This window comes from Leptodactylus fuscus, chromosome 1 (assembly GCF_031893055.1).
Source record: "Leptodactylus fuscus isolate aLepFus1 chromosome 1, aLepFus1.hap2, whole genome shotgun sequence".
NCBI lineage: Eukaryota > Metazoa > Chordata > Amphibia > Anura > Leptodactylidae > Leptodactylus > Leptodactylus fuscus.
This window is the reverse complement of record NC_134265.1, coordinates 193,639,413-193,662,100: the sequence shown is the minus strand read 5'-3', so window position 1 is coordinate 193,662,100 and position 22,688 is coordinate 193,639,413. Positions and strand designations below refer to the sequence as shown.

At 41.1% G+C, this 22,688-nt stretch overlaps 1 protein-coding gene across 4 annotated transcripts in view; it reads left to right on the top strand.

The window, feature by feature from the left end:
- The first annotated feature begins 1,259 nt into the window (after nt 1–1,259).
- The window catches only part of CHERP (calcium homeostasis endoplasmic reticulum protein), a 28,822-nt gene continuing 7,393 nt past the window's right edge, over nt 1,260–22,688 (top strand). For 3 of the 4 annotated variants that reach the window (XM_075281134.1, XM_075281125.1, XM_075281142.1), the window contains exons 1-14: nt 1,260–1,363; nt 1,778–1,951; nt 6,440–6,624; nt 7,487–7,624; nt 9,107–9,258; nt 14,050–14,161; nt 14,836–14,925; nt 15,221–15,470; nt 16,044–16,222; nt 17,545–17,977; nt 19,630–19,868; nt 20,022–20,155; nt 20,674–20,760; nt 22,522–22,668. In XM_075281134.1, coding sequence (XP_075137235.1) covers nt 1,339–1,363; nt 1,778–1,951; nt 6,440–6,624; nt 7,487–7,624; nt 9,107–9,258; nt 14,050–14,161; nt 14,836–14,925; nt 15,221–15,470; nt 16,044–16,222; nt 17,545–17,977; nt 19,630–19,868; nt 20,022–20,155; nt 20,674–20,760; nt 22,522–22,668 — 2,345 coding nt within the window. In that variant the 5' untranslated portion in view covers nt 1,260–1,338. The remainder of the gene's footprint in view (nt 1,364–1,777; nt 1,952–6,439; nt 6,625–7,486; nt 7,625–9,106; nt 9,259–14,049; nt 14,162–14,835; nt 14,926–15,220; nt 15,471–16,043; nt 16,223–17,544; nt 17,978–19,629; nt 19,869–20,021; nt 20,156–20,673; nt 20,761–22,521; nt 22,669–22,688) is intronic. The other variant, XM_075281150.1, reaches the window with a different exon arrangement.

The window sequence follows — 22,688 nt, the reverse complement described above, 5'->3', positions numbered from 1 at the left end:
GATTGTCAATCAGTGTTGCTTGGAGTCACATTGTGTTGCTTAAGTGTTCCCTTTATTTTTTGAGCAGTGTATATTGTGATGTCTATATATTTTTATTCTTTCATTTTAGACATCTATTCACATAATATGTAGTGTTGTTTTTAAGGGCCTTTATATTTATTTATTGTATAGATTTAATGTACATTTTGTACATATTTTTTTATGTACAGGATATGTATGTTAGCCCATCTGTAGAATCCATATCTTTTATTTCTATAGTGGAAGGACCCACAGAGTCTGACTGATTTGTTGAGTCTGTGGACAGGAGTCTTTTATACAGGTGACAATATAAGACAGCTGTCTTTAATGCAGGTAATCGGTTGCTTAGGAGCGTCTAACAGGTCTATAGGAACCAGAACTCTATATGGCTGGTAGGAGATCAAATGTGTTTTTTTTGGATTTTATTTTTGATATTCTCTCTCTCACTGTTAAAATTTACCCTACCCTTAAAATTATAGACTGCTCGTGTCTTTGTCAGTGGGCAAACTTACAAAATCAGCAAAGGATCAAATACTGATTTCCTTTACTGTATCGCTAGCGGGCAATGAGACCTGGATCTTTAGCCCCCTAGGATTTAGCATCTCTCTCTATAGTAGCTTAAATCCCAATGGGCAGAGGAACCTGGTCCGTTTGCTCAAAACTAGATATACGTAGTGGGCAGAGTGACCAAGTCCTTTAGCGCACTAGTATTGGCATCCTTATATACAATGGGCTAAATCCTAGCGGACAAATGGACCTTGTCCTTTTGCTCAAGACTAACTACAGAGGGATCTGGTACTTTAACCCACTAGGATTTAGGATTCTTATATAGAGAGGGCTATATCCTATGGGAACACCTGGTCCTTTAGCCCACAGCATTATACTTCAATATACATTAAATGTCCCTTAGCCAACTTGGATTTAGGTTTCTTATATGGAACAAGCAATATGTTAGTGGTAAGAGGGACCTGGTACTTTAGCCCACCAAGATTTAGACTCAATCACCCTTTCAATGCAGGACGCCGTAAAGCAAACAACTAACTGTCGGAAGGACTTTTTACAGATGACATGTATATGCACTGAATAAAGATCTTTTTCATACTCTCCCGCCGCCAGAGGCGCGTACATTCATTCTCACTGAGTACACTGAGCTTCCGGCGCCTGTTTCTCGTCAATGGCCGTATTCCAAGCCCGAGCCGCTGCTGCCATAGCAATGGGTCGTAGAGCGAGGAGTAGTTTTGCGACGCTTCCGGCTATAGTGGACGAGTGGTGGCGTTCTGTAGTGAGCGGTCGGGCTCGGTTTAGGCCGCGGTCTACACCATGGAGGTCCCGCTCCCCCCTGAAGGTGAGAAGCAGGAGTTCCCTCTATAATGTGAGGTGGAGAGAGTGCGCATCCTTGTCGTGGCCTCTCGTGTGAGGCTTCCTCCTTGTATGCATGGCGACATTTTCTTCACATTGAAATTGGTGATTTTCTCGGGACAGACTTATGAGTAGTCCTTGTCTACACTGCTGCGTTATGCAGAATTACACTTGGGGTTGGTACAGAAGTTCTAATTCCTGGGAAAGCTGTGTGACCGTGGGTATCCAGCTTTCCTGGAGGTCTTCAGGGAGGGGGTTCTGTTCTGAACTGACCATGGGTTTCTGGGCTGGCTATGACCCCTATTGGCTTGTAAGTCTCCTTGTGACTACGCTGCAGTATGACATATATATGGTAGTGTATAGAACCTGCATATAAATGTTCTATTGTCCTTTTCAATAGATCAAGAATTACGCAATGTTATCGACAAGCTTGCACAGTTTGTTGCCCGAAATGGGCCTGAATTTGAGAAAATGACTATGGAGAAGCAGAAGGACAACCCAAAATTTTCATTCCTATTTGGGGGCGAGTTTTACAGCTACTACAAGTGTAAACTTGCCATGGAACAACAACAGTGTAAGTCTGAATTCTCCAAATAACGCCTTTATGTATATCATTTTTTTGTTTTGTTAAGTATATGTATTACAGGCAAGTGTCTCCTCTTTCAATCCAAGCTTCACATTTCATTGAATATTTTTGCAATATATAAAGGAAGCACTGATCAAATTGGTAACATCTCTTATAGGTGTATAATCACATGTGGATTCGTTACAAATCTTTGTGAATTTTTCCCTTCCTATCAGCCTTTTGTCTCATGAGTTGACAGCTATCTGGATTTGTGCATGTTGATGGATAATAAATACTTTTACATATGTGTTAGTTAACATCTTCTCACTCAGCTCTATACTATTGCATTGTGAACGTTCAGCAGTATAGCAGCACAGTTCTATCTTGCTAGAGACACTTGAGCTGTGCCTGTGGCATGACTTCTAGGCCATAGCTGTATTACACAGCCATAACCCTGGACTAGCTGCCGAAGTCGGCATATACGCCAACTCTGGCAGCTGCTAGGTATCCCAGCTCGTGTACAAGTTCGCACTAACAATGTTATTTATCCCATACGGTAAACGCCATAAAAAGGATTATACTGCTATGTGCAAACTAATTTATTGTGGCCACCTCGCCTCTCTAAAAATATGAATTCAGCACACTGTTTGCTGCCCCAGTGGTGGAGATATCGGTGCTGTTAATTTCTGAACTGATATCTTTCCAGTGTCAGAAGGGCGAGCCTTTTAGCTCAGTGTCATCACTTTGCTGTGAGGAATGTTCCCCTTGACTGTACTCCAACATAGCCTTGTACTGACAGAGGAGGTGTTATTTAGCACCCAGAGATGACACTGAGCTGTGAGGAACATTTATAAACTTTTCTGACATTATTCATTATTGATGGTACAGTTAATAATCACCATATGCTCCATATTATATATAATCATATATTTGTATTTGGAGCACACTTGAGTCATTATTTTAGTTTATTCTTGCAGTGTCTGATGAAGGTTACATTAATTCAACCAAAATGTCACATGTATTTTGGATTGTACATCACAATAAATGGGAGTGCTGAGTTTATTTGTATGTTGATTATTAGAGATGAGCAAGTACTATTCAAAACAGTTTCAAATAGTACACATCCATAGGAATGAATGGACGCAGGGGGTTAAGTGACCTTCTTGTTCTAATGGTATTTTTCCCTTTCTCAGTCTACCGAGATCAGGGACCCACAAGTTCCCTTTAGCAATCCATGTGGATGGGAAAGTGTGCAATGGGCTACCATTCCATTAACTTCTGTGGGACTGTCAAGACGGCAATCTCAACAAGTACCATTTCTGGTATCCCTGCAGTCAGACCCTCAGCAGTCAGATGTTTATCCCCTATCTTGTTAATGTGGGATAAATGTCTATAGTAGTAAACACTAGAGATGAGCGAGTACTGTTCGGATCAGCCGATCCGAACAGCACGCACCATAGAAATGAATGGATGCACCTAGTACTTCCGCTTTGACGCCGGCCGCTTAACCCCCCGCGTGCCGGCTACGTCCATTCATTTCTATGCGAGCGTGCTGTTCGGATCAGCTGATCCGAACAGTACTCGCTCATCTCTAGTAAACACCTTTAAATAGAACCCTGGTGCCCTTAAGGTTGACTGATGTACATTGTTTGACACAAATATTTACATCTAAAATGCAATTTGAATACATTTTGAATTATGAATGCCTAGTCACACTGTACCTTTAGTTTAATGAAGTTATGGATAATAGGTTGACCAGCAGAATTTGGCTGGAGTTGTGATATATTACGCTAGGTTCACACTAGCATTCGGGTCTCCATTCTCAGCTTTCCGTCTTCTGTATGCAGAAGACGGAAAGCTGTCAGAGCGGGTCCGGCGGTGAGCGTTTTTGCTCTCCGCCGCGAAACCAGTATTTTAAAATCGGACACAGAGTACTGCATGTCTGACTCTGTGTCCGATTTAAAAAAAAAATGGTTTCGCGGCGGAGAGCATAAAACGCTCACCGCCGCTCACGGCCGGACATCTTTCAAACCCATTCAAATGAATGGGTATGAAAGAATCCTGCAGGTTTCCGTCTCCTGACTCTGTTTTGTGCAGGAAGCGGAAACCTGCGTAACGGAGACCCGGGCGCAGATGTGAACGAGCCCTTACCGGTATTTAAAAAAAAAAAAAAAAAATAGAACACACTTTCCAAAATTGATAAACTAATTATATTTGCCACTGTTTTTATTTCAGGTAATTCTCAAGTTCATGAACTCCTTTAGGCTAAGGCCCACATAGCGGGCCACAGCAAAAAAAAAAAGTGCTTTTCGTAGCACTTTTCACAGAAAGTCCACAGACTTTCTGCTTCCGTTATACCTATAGGGATACTGCTGGCATCTCTGTAGGTATAATTGACATAGTGCGATTTCCAGAACCTGCATATATTTCTTTGCAGTGTGCAGCATATATTTCTCCACTGCTTATATTTCACTTTGCAGTGACTGTATAAAGCTATGATTTTTGCCACAACGTTTACGCCAAGTTGGTCCCTGGCTGTAAAGTGTTTGTTTGTTTTTTGTTTGTTTTTTTATCATTCTGGAATAAAATTAACTGATGGACTGAAAAAAATAATTGCTAGATTTTCCATTTCAATTATAAAAGATAAGAATTGAGGTGCAGTTAGACATCTGCCTGGCAATGAGCTGTGTGTACCGGTTTGCTCATCACATGATCATGAACTGATTTTTGTCCACTGGTTAACTAGTTAACCCCCACGATAAAAATATATAAATTTGGTATTGCCGTAATCGTACCAACCCGCAGAATAAAGGTAAAATATTATACAATATTCATGTGACGCTGGGTTCACACCAGCACCTGAACTCCGTTTTCAGGTTTCCTTCTTCTTCATGCAACCTGTCATGCCGAGTCTGGCCGTGAGCGTCGGTGAGCGTTTTATGCTCTCCGCGGCGAAACAGTTTTTTCTTTAAACCGGACACAGAGTACTGCATGTCCGGTTTAAAAAAAAACGGTTTCGCCGCGGAGCACATAAAACGCTCACTGCCGCACACAGCCGGAAACATTTCAAGCCCATTCAAATGAATGGGATTGAAACATGCCGGCAGGTTTCCGTCTCCTGCCCCTGTTTTGTGCAGGAAACGGAAACCTGCAGAACGGAGTCCCGGGCGCAGATGTGAACGAGCCCTGAGCAGCACTCTCCTTAGCTTGCAGATAGGTGAACTTATTCCATCGGTGGCTCACAGGAACCCACCATTTTTAAATAGAAGCTTGTTTTAAAGGATGGACAGCAGTCCAGGTAGTTGAGCTTGCTTTTGTAAGTTTTATTTAATTCCATGCTAGAGCAATATATCATATACAGGGTGTAGATATTGTAAGAGCAAAGAGCCGAGAGCAATGTTTCAGGCTGCACGAGCCCTTGCTCAGGCAATTAGAATCTGAATAAGAAGGCGTGATGGCTGTCACATATCTAGCACAAATATATTTCTCGTGGTGCCCAGGAGAACTGATCCTGGCAAGGAACCCAAGGATGGGGAGATGTATGTCTTTCCTTAGCAAGCTCTGGAAATATTGTTTGTGTTTTTTGTTTGTTTTATTTTTTTCTTAAATGGACATCTATTTGTAATAGTGGGTCAATTTTCTGTGCAATTCCCCTCAGCATCTCAAGGGGAGGGTTAGGCCTAGTTCACACGGTTACGGAATAGCGTATTTTGGTCCTGATTTTGACATGGGAAGCCGCGTCGAAATGGGGACCAAAATACACCTGCCCCAACTGTCAGTCACGGCTTCCCACTCCGGAGTAGGCCCAAGTCTGGAGGGTGCTGCTGTGACGCGGACGGCGTGGTTAAATGAGCTGCGGAATCCGCCTGAAGAAGGGGCAGCTCGCAACATGCTGCTGACAGAAAAAAGATCGCTAGCGGTCTCCATAGACCACCATTGTGAGGGGGTGAATTATGATGTGGATTCCACGCCAAAATCCACCCCCTCTGTCCCCGTGTGCATGAGCCCTTATAGGTAATGAGGGGTACCTGACCCGATTGTACTATTTTGTACTGTAATAACTCACATCTTACTGTTTTGGTGACTCTGACAATATGGTTTTCAACTGTTTGTAAATAGTAGCAAAAAATAGAAAAAAAAGCTTGATCTGTTTGTTATACCATCTACTCTATCCCTATGCACTGGATGTTTTTAAAAAGATGAAGTAGTGTCTTCTGCTTTTAAAGAACCTGTTGTTTGGTGAGTGCCCTGCGCTTATTTTCTATTTTTTGCTACTTTTTGGATGGACTTCTTATGCAGAGAGCACCATTTGGCAAGCTTGTTAGCTTTTATATTTGACAACGTGGTTACCTGTACTTTATGCTCCACCTCATTGCATCTGTTTTTCTCAGGAACAAAGAACTTTGTGTGTTCGGTAGTGCCGCTTTTTTTCTACTTTTCTACTACTTGTTTGTAAATAGTAATATTCCCTTTTAAATAGTTTCTTTCTCATTTCAGTGATTTGTAAGCAAGCTCAGGACATGGAACCCAAGCCTCCGATCTCCACAATTCCTCCACCAGCTCTGCCTCTGCCCCCTACTTTAGTACCTCCACCACAAGGTGCACCTGCGATAGAAGAGTTGATTCAGCAAAGCCAGTGGAACCTTCAACAGCAAGAACAGCAGCTACTCACTATGAGACAGGTATCAGTCAGTGTTATTGTCCCTTAACATGTTCACAAGCAGTCACTTGACATACTTGGTGTCATCACTGTGCAGTCATGTGTTTTAGTTGTATCACTGTGCAAATATGCTAGAAGCATAATGCACTACTGAAATTGAGTTTAAAGGGGTTGTCCACTTTAATGCATTTATAAAATAAGACATTATACAATTTTCTGTTATACATGCATCTAAAATTTTGCTGACATCTCTCACATATACCATGTTATAGACCACCTTGTCAGGGGACAAAATACAGCCCTGCGGTTTCCATAGGATGCACTCCTATAGACTGAAGATGGCATTAGTCTTATAACCCACTACCCACTTTATGTGACCTCCAGTACTGCCCAGGTGTCTCGTGTCGTCTCATCGTGTCCCATATTCTTCTCAGTTTCCTCTGTGTGTGTTTTTTTTTTTGTAACACTTTGTACGCACATAAGAGAGCAATGTAACAAACACCATGTTTATTCTTGTTCATGGATGCATTACACAGAACTGACTGGTCTATGGACTATACCATTCTACAGTGTAAAGACTGGATTTACCAACTGGTATAACATGGTTATGTTAGCAGGATTTTAAATACATGTGTATTACAAAATTGCATGATTTTCTATTTTCCAAACAGATGCAAATATTAAAAACAAAACCCCAGAAAACTCTAAAGTAGACCCTTTAAGGTGAAGTTTTCAAATCCATAGTATTCTCTTGCGCAAATTCCGAATGTTCATTGTGCTAATTTTGTTATGGAGATGCATTCTTCAGTTTGTGAAATAATGAAGGTTATAACAGGTTATGGTCTACTTTTACAACAATGGTTTGTTCATGTTTTTCTTGTCAGGAGCAAATTACAGCTGCAGTGGAGCATGCAATTGAACAGCAAATGCAGAAGCTGCGGGAGGAAACCCAGTTGGATATGAATGAATTTGATAACTTACTCCAGCCTATCATTGATACTTGTACTAAGGATGCCATATCAGTAAGTCAGTCTGTTTCATTCACATGTACATTATTGTGTTGAAGATCTTTAGGATAGGTCATCAATATCAGATTGCTGGGGTCTGATATCTAGCACCCCCACCCATCACTGTTCTGAGCTCCATGTACTGGCCGTGTAGGGTGCTGAAGCTCATCTCTCATTCAACTGAAAAAAATCAATGTTTATATTAAGAGTATTCCCATCATATGAATTAAAGTTATATCTGACTGCAGATGGATCTATCGAGCCCAGGAGAACAGACTCCTGTATAGACATAAACTGCGCAGAACGCCAGGTGCTGCCACATCCTTATTTAGGCAGCACCTGGCACTGCAGAAGTTTTATGGGAGCTGGATGGAAAAATGCTGTAGGTAACGTTTTTCCATCTGGCTGAGGCACAGATTCGGCGACAGAACCAATGCTTCTTGTTCCATAACCGATCCCATAAAAAACTCTGGGATCATTCTGGCATTAGTTTCCCTCTGCTTGTGCGCACCATGCCAGAGAGAAAAACTGATAGTGAGCTCTAACTTCCATTTTATTTTGCTGTTTTGTCAAGGGTTGTTAGGTTAATAAGTATATTACAAAAATGTTTACCAATACAACTGCCTTTTAATAGAAATCAGGCTCTTTTTTTTATTCTCGCTAACAACCCTCACGTCAGTTGTTGCTAGTTAAAATCTGTACACATTTGTATTGTGAATATGTACAGCTGTAGCATTTTCAGTGTTATTACAACTAGAAAAATGGTTCTGGCATCCCATGAAAGCTGGAATTCTGACTTTTTTTTTTCTAGGTTGTATGAAACCTGAGGTACAGCCAATTTAAGTGACCATCCATTTCAGCAAATGCTACAACTGTCCATACTGCATTGAGTACAGGTGTATTGGATAGACTCTCCCTGGTAATGTTTATAACCTGTTTTCTTTTAAAAGACAGGTAGGATAATTAAAATGGTTTTCCTGGCAAAAATTTTATATATTTAGTAGCCCGGGGAGGTGAATTATTATTTTATTTTATTTTTCTTTAAATCATATTATCCTTTCTCCAGTGCCTCCCAGTGTGGTCCGGTCCTGTCAGTCCATTGTTGTCTCCCGGCAGGAAGTCCCTGCCGCACATGACTGCTGAGGAAACTGATTGGCTTTAGCGGAAGGCACCAGTGCACCGTTTTTTGGGGGGGTTTTTTGTTTGTTTTTTTACACCTTCCCCAGCCTATTTTTAAAAATATTTTTTTTGTCCAGAATCCTCTTTAAGTTTATTACAAAAATGTTGATTCCACACAATAACAATAAAATAAATAAAATGTGAGTTTCCCTTTAACATTACTAGCCACAAACTTAAAGCGATTAGCCTGTTTTGGAATTTAATGACTTTTTAGGGTGTGTTCAGAGATACACAATTGTACATGAATTCAAGCCAAAGGTAGACACTTGGACAAATTATGATAAGCTAGTGATACATGCATGAATATTCTATTTTTAGGGTGGCAAAAATTGGATGTTCAGCAATGCAAAGTCCCCACAACACTGTGAGCTCATGGCTGGTCACCTTCGCAATCGTATTACGGCTGAAGGAGCACACTTTGAATTGCGCTTACATCTTATATATTTGACAAATGATGTCTTACACCACTGGTAAGTAATTCTTATGTTATAGTCAAGCAGAGCAGTTGTCATTAAAACATAGGCTGTTACCAGAAAGGATAGTTAGGAGAAGAAGCAGTGTCCTCCATGCTCCAAAAGACTTATGCATCTGCGTATACGGAAATACAAACAAGTTACAGGTGTCAGAATAGGGTTTGGGGTTTTTTTTGTTTATATAAGTGTTTTATTTCTACCAATCCACAGAATAAAGCAACACGTCATTTTGGTTGCACAGTGAATGCTGTAAAAATGAAGCCCATTAGGTTAGGTTTGCAGGTCCCACCCAAAATCGACAAGAAAACTCTTTTCTCTCTTTTGGTTTTAGTTTAAAATCAGCAGACCCTATTATAGTCTATAGGTTCCGCAGGTAACCACTGTTTAGTGGACAAGCCCAGCGATAGTGTGAGCCTAGCCTTATCTTTTACAAGCACAGTTTTTCTCTATTTCCACCCCTTTCTGAATTTTTTTTTCCAAATTCCCAGTACATTCTACAGAACATTAAATTGAACCTTTTATGAATTAAAATGGTGGGTAGTAAAAAAACAAAAAACATTGGCTGTGGTGGGAAGGGGTTAAAGAAACTTCAGTGAGCTTGCACAGAGAGAAGCAGTGTGATAATGTCTTTATTATTTATTTGGAGGACACAGCACCATGCGTATACCGTATTTTTCGGACTATAAGACGCACTGGACTATAAGACGCAGGTTTTAGAGGAGGAAAATAGGGGAAAAAAAATTTGAAGCAAAAACTGGTAAAATATTTAATATATGGGAGTTGTAGTTTTGCAACAGCTGCAAGGCCACATTGACAGGTGACCCTGCAGCTGTACGGGGACGCATAGAGCGTTTTTTTTGCGGGGCCAGCTGTAATTTTTAGTTATACCATTTTGGGGGATATCTATTGCTTAGATCACCTTGTATTGAAAAAAAAACAGGAGGTGATTTAGAACTTTTATTTCATATTTTTAAAGCTTTTTTTTTTTTTTTTTTTTTACTATTTTATTCCCCCCCGGGGGCTTGAACCTGCGGTCACTTGATCGCAAGTCCCATAGACGGCAATACAACTGTATTGCCGTCTATGGGACATTCTGTCTATTAGTATTACGGCTGGTCATAGAGACCATCCGCAATACTAATATAGCCGTGACAGGCCGGGGAGCCTCATTAGGCTCCCGGCTGTCACCCGAACAGGTCAGCTCCTGCGATATCGCCGCGCAGGAGCCGGCCTGCAACTTTACAGGTACGGGGCCGGTGGGGACCGGCCCCGGGGGAGAAGGGGCCGCTGATACTGACCCGGCATCCGCTGTACGGCATCCGCCTCAAAATCCTGACCAAAAATACGGCCCCCATTGATTTCAATGGGAGCCGCTCAGGTCTTTTTTTCCGGGAGCCAGTTTGATCCTGCTCCCCGAAAAAGAAGCGAGATGCTCATTCTTCAGGCTGTTTCGCCTCGCGATTCGGACTGAAGACACTCTCTCCTCCGGACTAGGCCCATTCATTGGGCCTAATCCAGAGCGGAGTGCGCAGCTGGATGTCTGTGCAGTGCCCTGGCTTTCAGTCACGGCTACCCGGTTTTTGGTCCCGAACCTCAGGTTCCGGACCAAAAAAACTCCGTCTGAACTTACCCTAAAGCTGACACTAAGAGTAGCAAAAGATGTCGGCTCTGTCTCTGAGCTATACCCTCTCCACAGACACCACGCTATCAGTTTTAGCCTAGTGTCCGTACGACGCAGACACGACCTGACTTTGGTCTTTCTATTTTGCATCATTTTTATTTTTACTTTGTTTTTGAGGTGCAGGTTTTTTTTAATCATGTACGCCACATTAGTTGCACCCTGCAGCGCTGCGATCTGTTAAGAGCACCTTACCAGTCACCTAGTCCCTACTATCGCATCAGCGGATGTAGTGTGGTGACCCCACTACCATGTGTGAGGTCTCGGAAAAGGGATACGGTGCCAGAAACGGCAGCTCGGATAAGTACCTGAAGTTGCCACAATATATCCAGGGCACAATCCTTGGCCATCTTTCCTCTGTGTGGTCCCTTCCCAGAGGTGGGGCTGCCTTTTTGGCAAATAAGCCCCTTCTTTTCTTGCTGGCACTGGGGCCTCTGTTTCTCCCTGGGGACACCTATTTTCCAGTGCCCTCCTTGCCTATTTTCTGAGGTCCATTTCCAGGCCAATGGCTTACTTTTTTGGCCCCTGCTGGGTCTTCCAACCCCCTGGTGGGGGTGCCTTGCCACTGGCTGCTGCCTTCTCACTGAGGACGAAGCCACAAGTAAGACTCTTTGTTTTGGTTTGTTTTCGGGTTCAGGACATGATGGTTGTTGGTTCCTTGTTCTTTGTTGCTTTATTGTGTCTCTCCTACTGCTGCGACACTAACTGGTTAGTATAATGTCTGTGGGGCAGGTATAGCCCAGAGGCAGAGCCGACGTCTTTTGCTATTCCTAGTGTTAGCCTCCTAGTGGTCAGGTCTATTCCCATGGTGCTGTGTCCCCCAATTACCGTATTTTTCGGACTATAAGACGCACCTAGGTTTTAGAGGAGGAACATAGGGAAAAAAAAATTTGAAGCAAAAAATGGTAAAATATTTAATATATGGGAGTTGTAGTTTTGCAACAGCTGTAAGGCCACATTGACAGGTGACCCTGCAGCTATACGGGGATGCATAGAGTGTTTTTTTTTTTTTTTTTTGCGGGGCCAGAAGTACTTTTTAGTTATACCATTTTGGGGAATATCTATTGCTTAGATCACCTTGTATTGAAAAAAAACCCGGTGGTTTATGATATGCTTTTCTACTTTTATATATATATTCTAGGGACAGGAGGTGATTTAGAACTTTTATTTATTTCATATTTTTATTATATATTTTTAAAGCTTTTTTTAAATTTTTTTTTTACTATTTTATTCCCCCGCCCAACTGTATTGCCGTCTATGGGACATTCTGTATATTAGTATTACGGCTGGTCATAGACCCAGCCGCAATACTAATATATAGCAGTGACAGGCCCGGGAGCCTCATTAGGCTCCCGGCTGTCACCCGAACAGGTCGGCTCCTGCGATATCGCCGCGCAGGAGCCGGCCTGCAACTTCACAGGTGGAGAAGGGGCCACCGATACTGACCCGGCATCCGCTGTACTAGAGAGGCGGATGCTGGCGAGGGATAGACGCTGGCACAGGTGCCGGGGCCTGAGACATCACTATTCTCCTCTGCCCTGCATGAAGCCAGCGGTGGGGGGACGGAGGAGCGGAATAGCATCGCCGCTGCTGGCTTCATGCAGGGCAGAGGAGCGCAGCGATGTCTCAGGCCCCGGCGTCTATCCCTTGCCGGCTTCCGTCTCTCTATTACAGCGGATGCCAGGCGCCACATTCGGACTATAAGACGCACCCTTCTTTTTTCCCCCAAATTTTGGGGAAAAAAAGTGTGTCTTATAGTCCGAAAAATACGGTAATACAACCAGAAAAGGATTTTACAGTGAGTACAAAAATCCAATTTTTCAGTTTCCTTTTCCTCATATCCACCCATGCCCATCTTTGTGTATCCCCCCCCCCCTTTTTTACACTTTTTTTTTTTTTCCCCTCCATACTTTTTTATATTTAATATTGGCATTTGGACACTGCTACTTTTTTTTTATCTATTACTTATGTTTGTCTTGTTGCCACTCGATGCAAAACTATAGAACTTTAAAAAAAAAAAAAAAATCCAATTTTTTTTTTTGTATTTAATGCTGGCTTGCTTGTCCTACTACCAAGCTATTGACTACTGTGATAAAACTGTTGATCATAGATTGTGGGGGGCAGCCAAAATTACATATCACCTGTATTCTATGGATTGGTACAAATACCAAATTGATATTTTGTTCTTTTACAGTTTAGCCTTCAAAATCCAAAACTGTGCAAAAAAAATAAAAAATTCTTTGCCTTGTCTTATTCTGACTTTCATAACGTTGACATGTACAGGGATGCATAAATCGTTGTTTTTTTTCCGGGTCCAGGTGCATTTTTTTTATTTATACCAGTTTAAGGAGTGTCTGATGGTTTGATCGCCTTTTCAACAATTTTTTTATTTATCTTTTATTAGCCACCTATAGGCGGCTTGAACCTGCAATCTTTTCATTCTATACACTATACCTATGCACTGTAATACAGCTGTATTGCTTTTATGAAATATTTGCATCCATGATCAGAGTGAACTCTCATCATGCCCATTAGCTCAGTATATTTGCTATCCAACACAGTGGAGACCTGGTGGCTATTGTGGCCCCATGCTTCAAAGCAGATGCCATCCCCCCGTACTATTGCAGCAGATGTTAGGAGGGATTAATTACAAAAAAAGCATTTCAAGAAATGGCGCCCTTTTTTACAAGAGCTTTGTGTGGTTTGGCCATTTGGCCTCATTCAACTGCATTAAGTAAAGTGTGTTCACTACAAGGCCAGTTGGATGATGTAAAATTGGTAAGAGAGTTAACAATTATGTAATAAGCATGTAGGTTTTTTCTGTCTGCTTGAAAAGTTGGACATCTTTGGGAACGGACAGTGAAGGACAGGCACGGAGTGTAAAAGAACGCACCCGATCGCCATTTAAATCAATGCAAAATGTCACGGACACAGCTAGTGTCTGATGCTAATGTCCGCACAAGATTTTGATTGAACATTATGAGCGGACACTACCTGTCGGACACTGACGGTAGTATGAACGCCCCCTAAGTGGTGAAACATGTCTGAGAAATAATCCTATACCTAACAAGCATAATACAGATGTGTGTTTATAATTGTTGTTTTCACAGTCAGCGGAAACAAGCACGGGATCTCCTGGCTGCTCTGCAGAAAGTGGTTGTTCCAATTTACTGTACCAGCTTTTTAGCTGTGGAAGAAGACAAGCAGCAGAAGATTGCACGTGTAAGTAGTACTCTTTCAGATAGAGCTAATTTATAGGGCCACTTGAGGTTAAAATATTTCATAACCTGAAATAAAATACACAGTCTTTGTGCTTCTAGCACCAATTATTTAATGATGCTCATTCATAGGATTAAAAGGGTATTTGCATCTCAGACATAAATGACATCAACAGAATATGCTATAAATATCTGTTAGGAGGGACTCTACCAATTTCTCTGATCAGAGATATATCTGACTGCGCTCATTGCCACCCAATCCCCACTATCTAAAACACCTGGCGACTGTTGTGCCCACTTAGCTCTTCAGTGAGCACCATATATAACTGCTCACGTTTCACACAGATTACCTATGGACTGGTCAGCAAGAAGTGAAAATGTTCCTCCAATTATGAAATGTGTAAATTAGACCCACGCCTAGTACACTTACAGGCTGACCTGATATCTGTAAAATATTTATCTCTGTATTGTTTTATCGGTTTGTTGCCAAAAAATTGATATTTCTGCCTCTACATGACACTAATATTGGTTTGGGAGGAATTTTGGATCTCCCATTTCATTTTAAACAAAGCGTGAATTTCAGGAAAACAAAAAAAAAAAAGATGCATTATTCACTAGACAAGCAGTAATATGTTAGTAACGTAAAAATATACATTAGAGTGGTCCTTTTCTCTGTAGCTACTTCAGTTATGGGAGAAGAATGGATACTTTGATGAGGCTACTATCCAGCAGCTGCAGAGTCCTGCTCTTGGCTTGGGACAGCACCAGGTAATTTTGACTACCATAGTTCTAGTCTAAAATCCATGAAATATTAAATTTCGATTTCAGTATGTAGTGTTGGTCTCCTCTTCTTTTTTTTTTTCTTTTTTTCTTTTTTTTTGTTTGGTATGTCAGTATGTTTTTAATGACATTTTTGCACTCAGTGTCTTTGTGATGATTTTTATCTGAACTTTGTTTTTTCATTAAAAGCTACGTAATTATTTTTGGATTTCTTCGCTATGCTGGACACTTCTTTTGCTTTGCTTTCAAATATTAAATTGACCTATGTTGGGTTTGTCTTCAGGCTGCCTTACTGGGTGAGTACTCTACTGTAGTGCAGCCAATCCTTATGGCATTCCAGCAACAAATTCAGAACCTAAAGACACAACATGAGGAATTTGTGACTGGTCTGAAACAGCAACAACAGCAGCAGCAGCAACAACAACAACAGCAGCAGCAACAACAGCAGCAGATTCAGATACCTGTAATGGAGCCAATTCCTGAACCACCAGCTCCGGCCCCAGCTCCCACCCCAGCTCAAGTCCCCCCACCAGGTAATCGTTGTCACGTGTATGTTCTTTCTTTCAAAACCGTTTTTGAGTACCAAAAAAAAAAAGAAAATACAGTAAACATATTTTGCGTGTATGTAAAATTGCAAGCAGATATGCGAAATACAATACTCAAATTTTATTAATAGGGGAGAGGAACCGAAGTGGGGGGAGGGGGCACTGCATGGCCGGAAATAATAGAGCGGCCAGACCAAGCAAGTGGGAAGCGAGGATGAATTTTCATGGCTAGTGCTCAAAGAGTGCCTGTTTAATCGATAACCATGGGGTCCAAGTCTTGAGGGAATGTAGGTTTGGACTTGGTGTTCCAATTCTTCCATCCTATAAATGTTGTTGACCTTACTAACCTGTTGAGAGAAGGATGGGTGGGTGGAAGGTCTTCACAACATGGCAGGGATTAAGAGTCTTGCTGCTGTTAGTAGATGGCGTGGGGGGGGGGGGGGGTCTTCTCTGTGTAGCTGGAAATTGGTGTGTCAAATACACGTTCTGTGCAATATCTCTCTCTCTATATCTATTATTTATTTATATATATATATAATAATTTTTTTTTTTTTTTTTCAGAGGATGTGAAACCTGCACTTGCTATTCCAACTGCTGCTGAATTTGAGCCTCCTGGGAGTGTATCGGATCCAGGAAATGCAGGAACCAGAGGTCCAGTGCCTCATGAAGCAATTCCCCCTAATAAACCACCTTGGTTTGACCAGCCACAACCTATGGCCAACCCTTGGGGCCAACAGCAGGTATTAGTTGTTTGAAAAATAATGTTAAAAAAAAAAAAATTAAAAATCAAGTCGCTTATAGGTACCGATGCATACAACTAGAATAATACTTAGAATTACAAAATACTCATTCTTCATACAAGGTGCATTGTGCATTTTTAAAATATTGTAAGCCATATTTTCCATTGCGATTGGTGACTCTTGTGATAAGAGGTAGTATATTATGTAAGCCACACAGTGAATGTATTACTTTTCTGAAACAGGACATCTTAAAGGGGTATTCCGACGTCGCATATTCACCTGGTTTCCCTGCTGGAAAATCTTCTTTCTTCCTGCTTTGATGTGTCATTGGTGGGCGGGGTTACATATGCAAAGCCAGCGGCCTTCTATGCCGCCGGCTCTGCGTGCGCGCTCCCGTACGGCATTGTGAAGACCAGTCTGTTCCCCAGCCTTCACAATGCCAATACAGACCCGGCATCCGCTGTAATAGAAAAGCAGATGCTCGGAAGGGTTAGACGCCGGCACATCGCTACACTCCTGCCCTGCTACACTCGCTCCTCGCCCCCCCCCCCCCCCCCTTCCCGCGGAATAGCAGCATTGCTCCTGCCACTGCTGGCTTCATGCAGGGCAGGAGTGTAGCGATGTGCCGGCGTCTAACCCTTCCCGGCATCCGCCTTTCTATTACAGCGGATGCCGGGTCTGTATTGGCGGCCCCTTCCCCCCAATGTAAAGTACCCCCCACCGACCCCATACCTGTACAGTTGCAGGCCGGCTCCTGCGCGGCGATATCGCAGGAGCCGACCTATTCCGGTGACAGCCAGGAGCCTACTGAAGGCTCCCAGGCCTGTCACTGCTATATTAGTATTGCGGCTGCGTCTATGACCAGCCGTAATAGTAATATACAGAAAGTTCCATAGACTGCAATACAGTTGTATTGACATCTATGGGAATTGCAATCAAATGACTGCAGGTTCAAGCCCCCTAGTGGGGGGGACTAATAAAATAGAGAGACACAGGCACGCTCCCGAGAACTTAGCCCCTCCTCCCTCCCCCCTCACAGCAGGCAGCTAAGTCACTGGACTTTTGACCAGATAAGTCAAGGGATGTGTAAACAATAATTGAATAAAGTAAGATAGTGGACAAACAAAGCAGTTTTGCTGAAGCAGTGTATTTAGAAAAAGTCTTACATCCACATTAACAAGCAGTATAGATAGGATCCTTGTGATGGGACAACCCCTTTAAGGCGTGTGTGTGTTTATTTCTTCTTTTTGAACTGTGAGCACATTTCAACTCTGAGCAAAAGTACCATTTTTAAATTCTTGTCATTTTAACTTTATCTATAGCCCTGTGATCAGCCCCCTTTTCCTCATCATCAGGGCCCCCCTCATTGCCCTCCATGGAATAATAGCCACGAAGGCATGTGGAGTGACAGAGATCCAAACTGGAACAATGAACCTGAACCAGCATGGAACAATCAAAGAGAACCTCCATGGAATAACCAGTTTGATGCTCCCTGGAGTAACCAACATGATCAGCCACCGTGGGGCGGTGGTGCTCAGAGGGACCCACATTTTCGCATGCAGCATCCTCCACATTTTCGAGGGCCATTTCCTCCTCATCAACAGCACCCTCCACAGTTCAATCAGCCACCTCATCCTCATAATTTCAACCGATTTCCACCACGTTTTATGCAGGATGATTTTCCCCCACGCCATCCTTTTGAGAGACCACCCTTCCCTCATCGTTTTGATTACCCTCAAGGAGACTTTCCTTCAGGTATTGTTGACTGTACTCCATGCTACTAATATCCTTTTCTTCTTAGATGATTTTGCAAACATATGCTTCCTTATGACCTTGATTTAAAGTGTAAGTTGCGTTTCACCTTTCTATCTTTTCTCTTATTGAGAACATTTTTTGTATTGTACTTTCTTAAAGGGGCTCTATCATTGGGAAAGCTCATTTTTAACTAAGCACATACTTGCATAGCCTTTAGAAAGGCTATTTCACACATACCCTTTAGATGTAAACTGAATTTTATTTGAAATTTTCAAAAAAAACAAACAGATAAGACCAAAGGACAATACAATATTGCAAAATGAAAACAAATCAAGAGCAGTTCAAACATCCTGAAAACAACAGAACAATGTCCAAAGTGAACGAAACAAGAGGAGCATGCGCCTGCAGAATTCAATGCTAAAGAACCCCAAAAGGAGCATTCTGTAGGCACAGCACGGCCCCTAGAGCGGGACCACAGACACACATACCCTTTATATGTTAATCCCCTCAGTATGACCACTTTAAATGGCTGTATCTTCAAATAGGTTAATGAAATATCTTACAAAAAATGTTCACCAAGCTGTATTCAAGTCTGATATTGCCCCATATAAATGGTTTAAAACGGAAGAACTATGTAGGATAGTGAGCAAGGGCTCCAAGGCCAGGAACTGAATTTTTATTAAATTACTCGAAAAGCAAACCTGTAGTGACACAAGCTTACACTGCTCAAGGTCATGGCTGTGGTGTCTACATTATTTATTCTTTTTAAATATAACAAATATTACCTCAACTTAACCCCTTAAGGACACAGTAGTTTGTACATTAATGCTCAGCAACTTCTCGTTTTTTGTTTTTTTTTTATCTTCCCTCCCTGTCTTCCAAAATTCAATACTATACTTTAATTTGCCACCATTTTGGGGTACATATAATGTTTTGATTAGCTTTTATTTAAGTTTTTGGGGGGCGTTCATGGGAAATAACCCACAATTCTATCATTTTTTGCATTTTGCTTTTACTGTGTTCACTCAGCATTAAAAATGACATGGCGGCTTTTCGAGTTGGGTCATTACAATTACGTTAATACCATATTTATATTGGTTGTTGTAACATTTTACGGCTTTTACAAATAAAATGTCAGTTTCTGAAAATGAATGATTTTCCTGTGGTCACCATATTCTGACATTTTTATAATTTTATTTTTTTTAAACTGTAGTGATGACTGAGATATGTCAGGGCTCTTTATTTGTGGGACAAGTTGTACTTCCATTGGCACCAATATTTATGTATGACTTTTTGATCACTTTTTATTAATTTTTGGAGAAAGCAAAGTGACCAAAATACGTTCATTAATTTTATTTTTTTTTTTTACAAATTATCTTTAAGTTTTTTCCTGACTAGAAACTGGGATCTGAAATCCACACATTAGTTCCTATGTTAATAATTAAATAAGAAGCTCTGTTTCAATTTCCCACTTTTTTAAGGTTTTTTTTTTTATTTGCATGTAATATTTAGCACATCTAAAAAGAACAATTAATGAAGATGCCACAGTCATGACCTTGAACTGTGCACTATAAAACTGCATAGAAATGATCAGCCAGTTTAGTAGATTATCGTTTTATTTTAATATAATTATGTCTCGTCAACTCCTTTAGAGATGGGGCCTCCACATCATCATCAAGGCCACAGGATGCCACACCCAGGCATGAATGAACATCCTCCCTGGGGAGGACCCCAACACCAAGATTTTGGCCCTCCTCCACATGGTTTTAATGGGCAGCCACCTCACATGCGTAGACAAGGACCTCCACATGTCAACCATGATGATCCAAGCCTTGTTCCAAATGTTCCTTATTTTGATCTTCCAGCAGGACTTATGGCTCCATTGGTGAAGGTAATATCTCCTGGCTGTTAAAGGCATTAGTTTGTATTCTATGACCACAGAAATTTTGTATTTGTGGTGGACATATAATTTCCAGTTTCATTATCATTGTAGTGGGTAGTAAAATACATTTATTAATATCTTATTTATTTCACTTGCCTACAGCTTGAAGATCATGAATATAAACCTCTTGACCCCAAAGACATCCGTCTCCCCCCTCCGATGCCTCCAAGTGACAGACTTTTGGCTGCTGTTGAGGCTTTTTACAGCCCCCCATCACATGACAGACCTCGGAACAGGTTGGTTTTACTTTTGTGGTAAAACAAGACATGCTTGTGCCTTAATTTTACTAGGGGTGCAAGAAATTAATTTTTTGCTTAAAGTAAACCTCAATTGAGAACTATTTTAGTACATTTTGGAAGTGCAATAAACGGTACATGCTGAGGTGGTCATGGGTAGCTGTAACTGTATTTTTCCCTTCACAGAGCCATATGAGGGTTTAATGTTGGCAAGACAAATTGTACTTCATGTTGGTACCATTTAATATGCTATACACTGCACTGGGAAGCTGGAAAAAAATACAGAATGGGGTGCCACTGCAGAAAAACTGCATTTGTGCAACTTTCTTCCAGGCTTTGTTTTTACAGCGTGACAATTTCCAAAAATCATTAGGACTTCAACCAAAACCTTTGATACTCTGGAAAGCCAGGAAGTGAAAGATGCACTTTTTTGTTTTTACCATTTATATTACACTACTTATGTGTCAATTGTTTAGGCCTTTAACACACATATATTTGTTATCCTTATTTTTCCCCAGTGAAGGATGGGAGCAAAATGGGCTGTATGAGTTTTTCAGAGCAAAAATGAGAGCTCGGCGGAGGAAAGGCCAAGATAAAAGGAGCAGGTATGAACTGCCTTATGTTTAATTACATTTTCATAGACCAATACAGATGAACGCAATGTATAGGAACCAAGTCAGTTCAAGCCCTACCGAGTTACAAGAAAAAGTAAAGTATAGTAACTACCTTACAAGTAACTACCTTACAAGTAGTGAACCCTGTATTATGATAAGAAACTCAATTACATGTGAGAGCTTTAAAGGGGACCTTCTACCACCTCCAACAAGTCCTGTATTCCTGTAAGGCTTGATTCCAGTACAATTGAAGTTTATGTTTTTTCTAGATCCCACTGTTCCAGAAGTACTGTTAGTTTTGGTGCCTGATATGCTATTTAGACTCTGTGCTGTGAAATGGGCAGTGTCAGGCAGGAGCAGGCAAGGGGTGTGATTCTGAGCTCTGATTCTGGCTGCTTTAGATTAGAACTGAGAATCACACCCCCCTGCTTGATACAACCTTTCTGACATTACAGAGGTTAAATAGCATATCAGGCACTGGAATCAGTGGAGCTGTACCTATTAAGAGATATTAAGAACTAGAATTGGTGTAGGCAGTGGGTCTCTTTAAAGGGGCTCTATCATTAGGAAAAGTCATTTTTAGATAAGCACATCCTTGCATATCCTTTAGAAAGGCTATTCCACACCTACCTTTAGTATGTAAATTGCTTCAATAGTGTTTGAATAAGTCCATTTTTATTCATATGCTAATGTGCAGCGGAAGTGTCTGTGTGCACTGTGTGCTCTATATGTATGCAAAGCAGAGACGAGTTATCAGCACAGCAGCCTCTGCTGTACATACACATAGAGAAGAGAGTGCACACAGACACTTCCGGAGTGCACTGAGAAGCTAATTAGCATATGAATAAAAACGGACTTATACAAAATCTGCTGAGTCAATTTACATACAAAAGGTAGGTGTGGAATAGCCTTTCTAAAGGCTATGCAAGGATGTGCTTAGTTAAAAATGACTTTCCCAATGATAGAGCCCCTTTAATCTCCACAGCAGAAGAACACATGTAACACTACAGTCTTCAATTTTGTCAATCCCTGTAGCACCGAATTTTTTTGGGCAGACATCTGTGTGTTTCTTTTTGTTTCGTTTATGAAAGTAACTGAAATTGATTTTATTGTATATATTACTTTATGAAATATAAAGGACTGTTGCAATTCTATTACTAGGATTAGGTATATTATATAGGTTCAGTAGTGAAACGGATAGATTGTATGTTCCCTGCTAAACATGTACAAAGGGATATACTGCAACCTTTCCAAAATAGGAACTTTTGGTCTGGGCATCAAGGAATGACTGCGTTAATAAATATATAAAAATGTATAAACCGATTTGTAGAAAGACGTGGTATTTTAAAGAACATTGAATACTTAGGGTCTGTTCACACAGAGTTTTTTGGTGAGGAAAAAAAAGCCTCCCAATAGAGTTTGGGAGGCTTTTTCTGGAGGCTGACTTTGAGGCATCAAAATCCTCGCCAAAAACCTCTGTGTGAACTGACCCTTATGAGGGGTGGGGATGACTTTATAAAGAAAAAATAATTAATAATTATGCGTAATTGTTTTTAATTAGCTCATTGTATTACAGTTACACATAAGGATTTGTCCAGGAAAAAAAAATGATATGCATAAGTTGTAAAAAAAAAATTCAGCAGTTTTTATTGCTGAATTTTAAGATGTTAAATGATTCTAAGATGTTTATGATTTTAAGAAGGTTTTCTTTTTTATTATGACTCTCTATAAAGTTACTGTTGTTTTGGTTAGGCCATCAAGGTCCAACAGTCGATCAAAAAGTCGTGGCCGGTCATCATCACGATCCAACTCCAGATCTTCAAAGTCCTCTCGCTCATACTCTAGGTCTCGGTCAAGATCTCGATCCAGATCTCGTTCTTATTCTCGATCCAGATCAAGGTTAGGCATGCACTTCTATC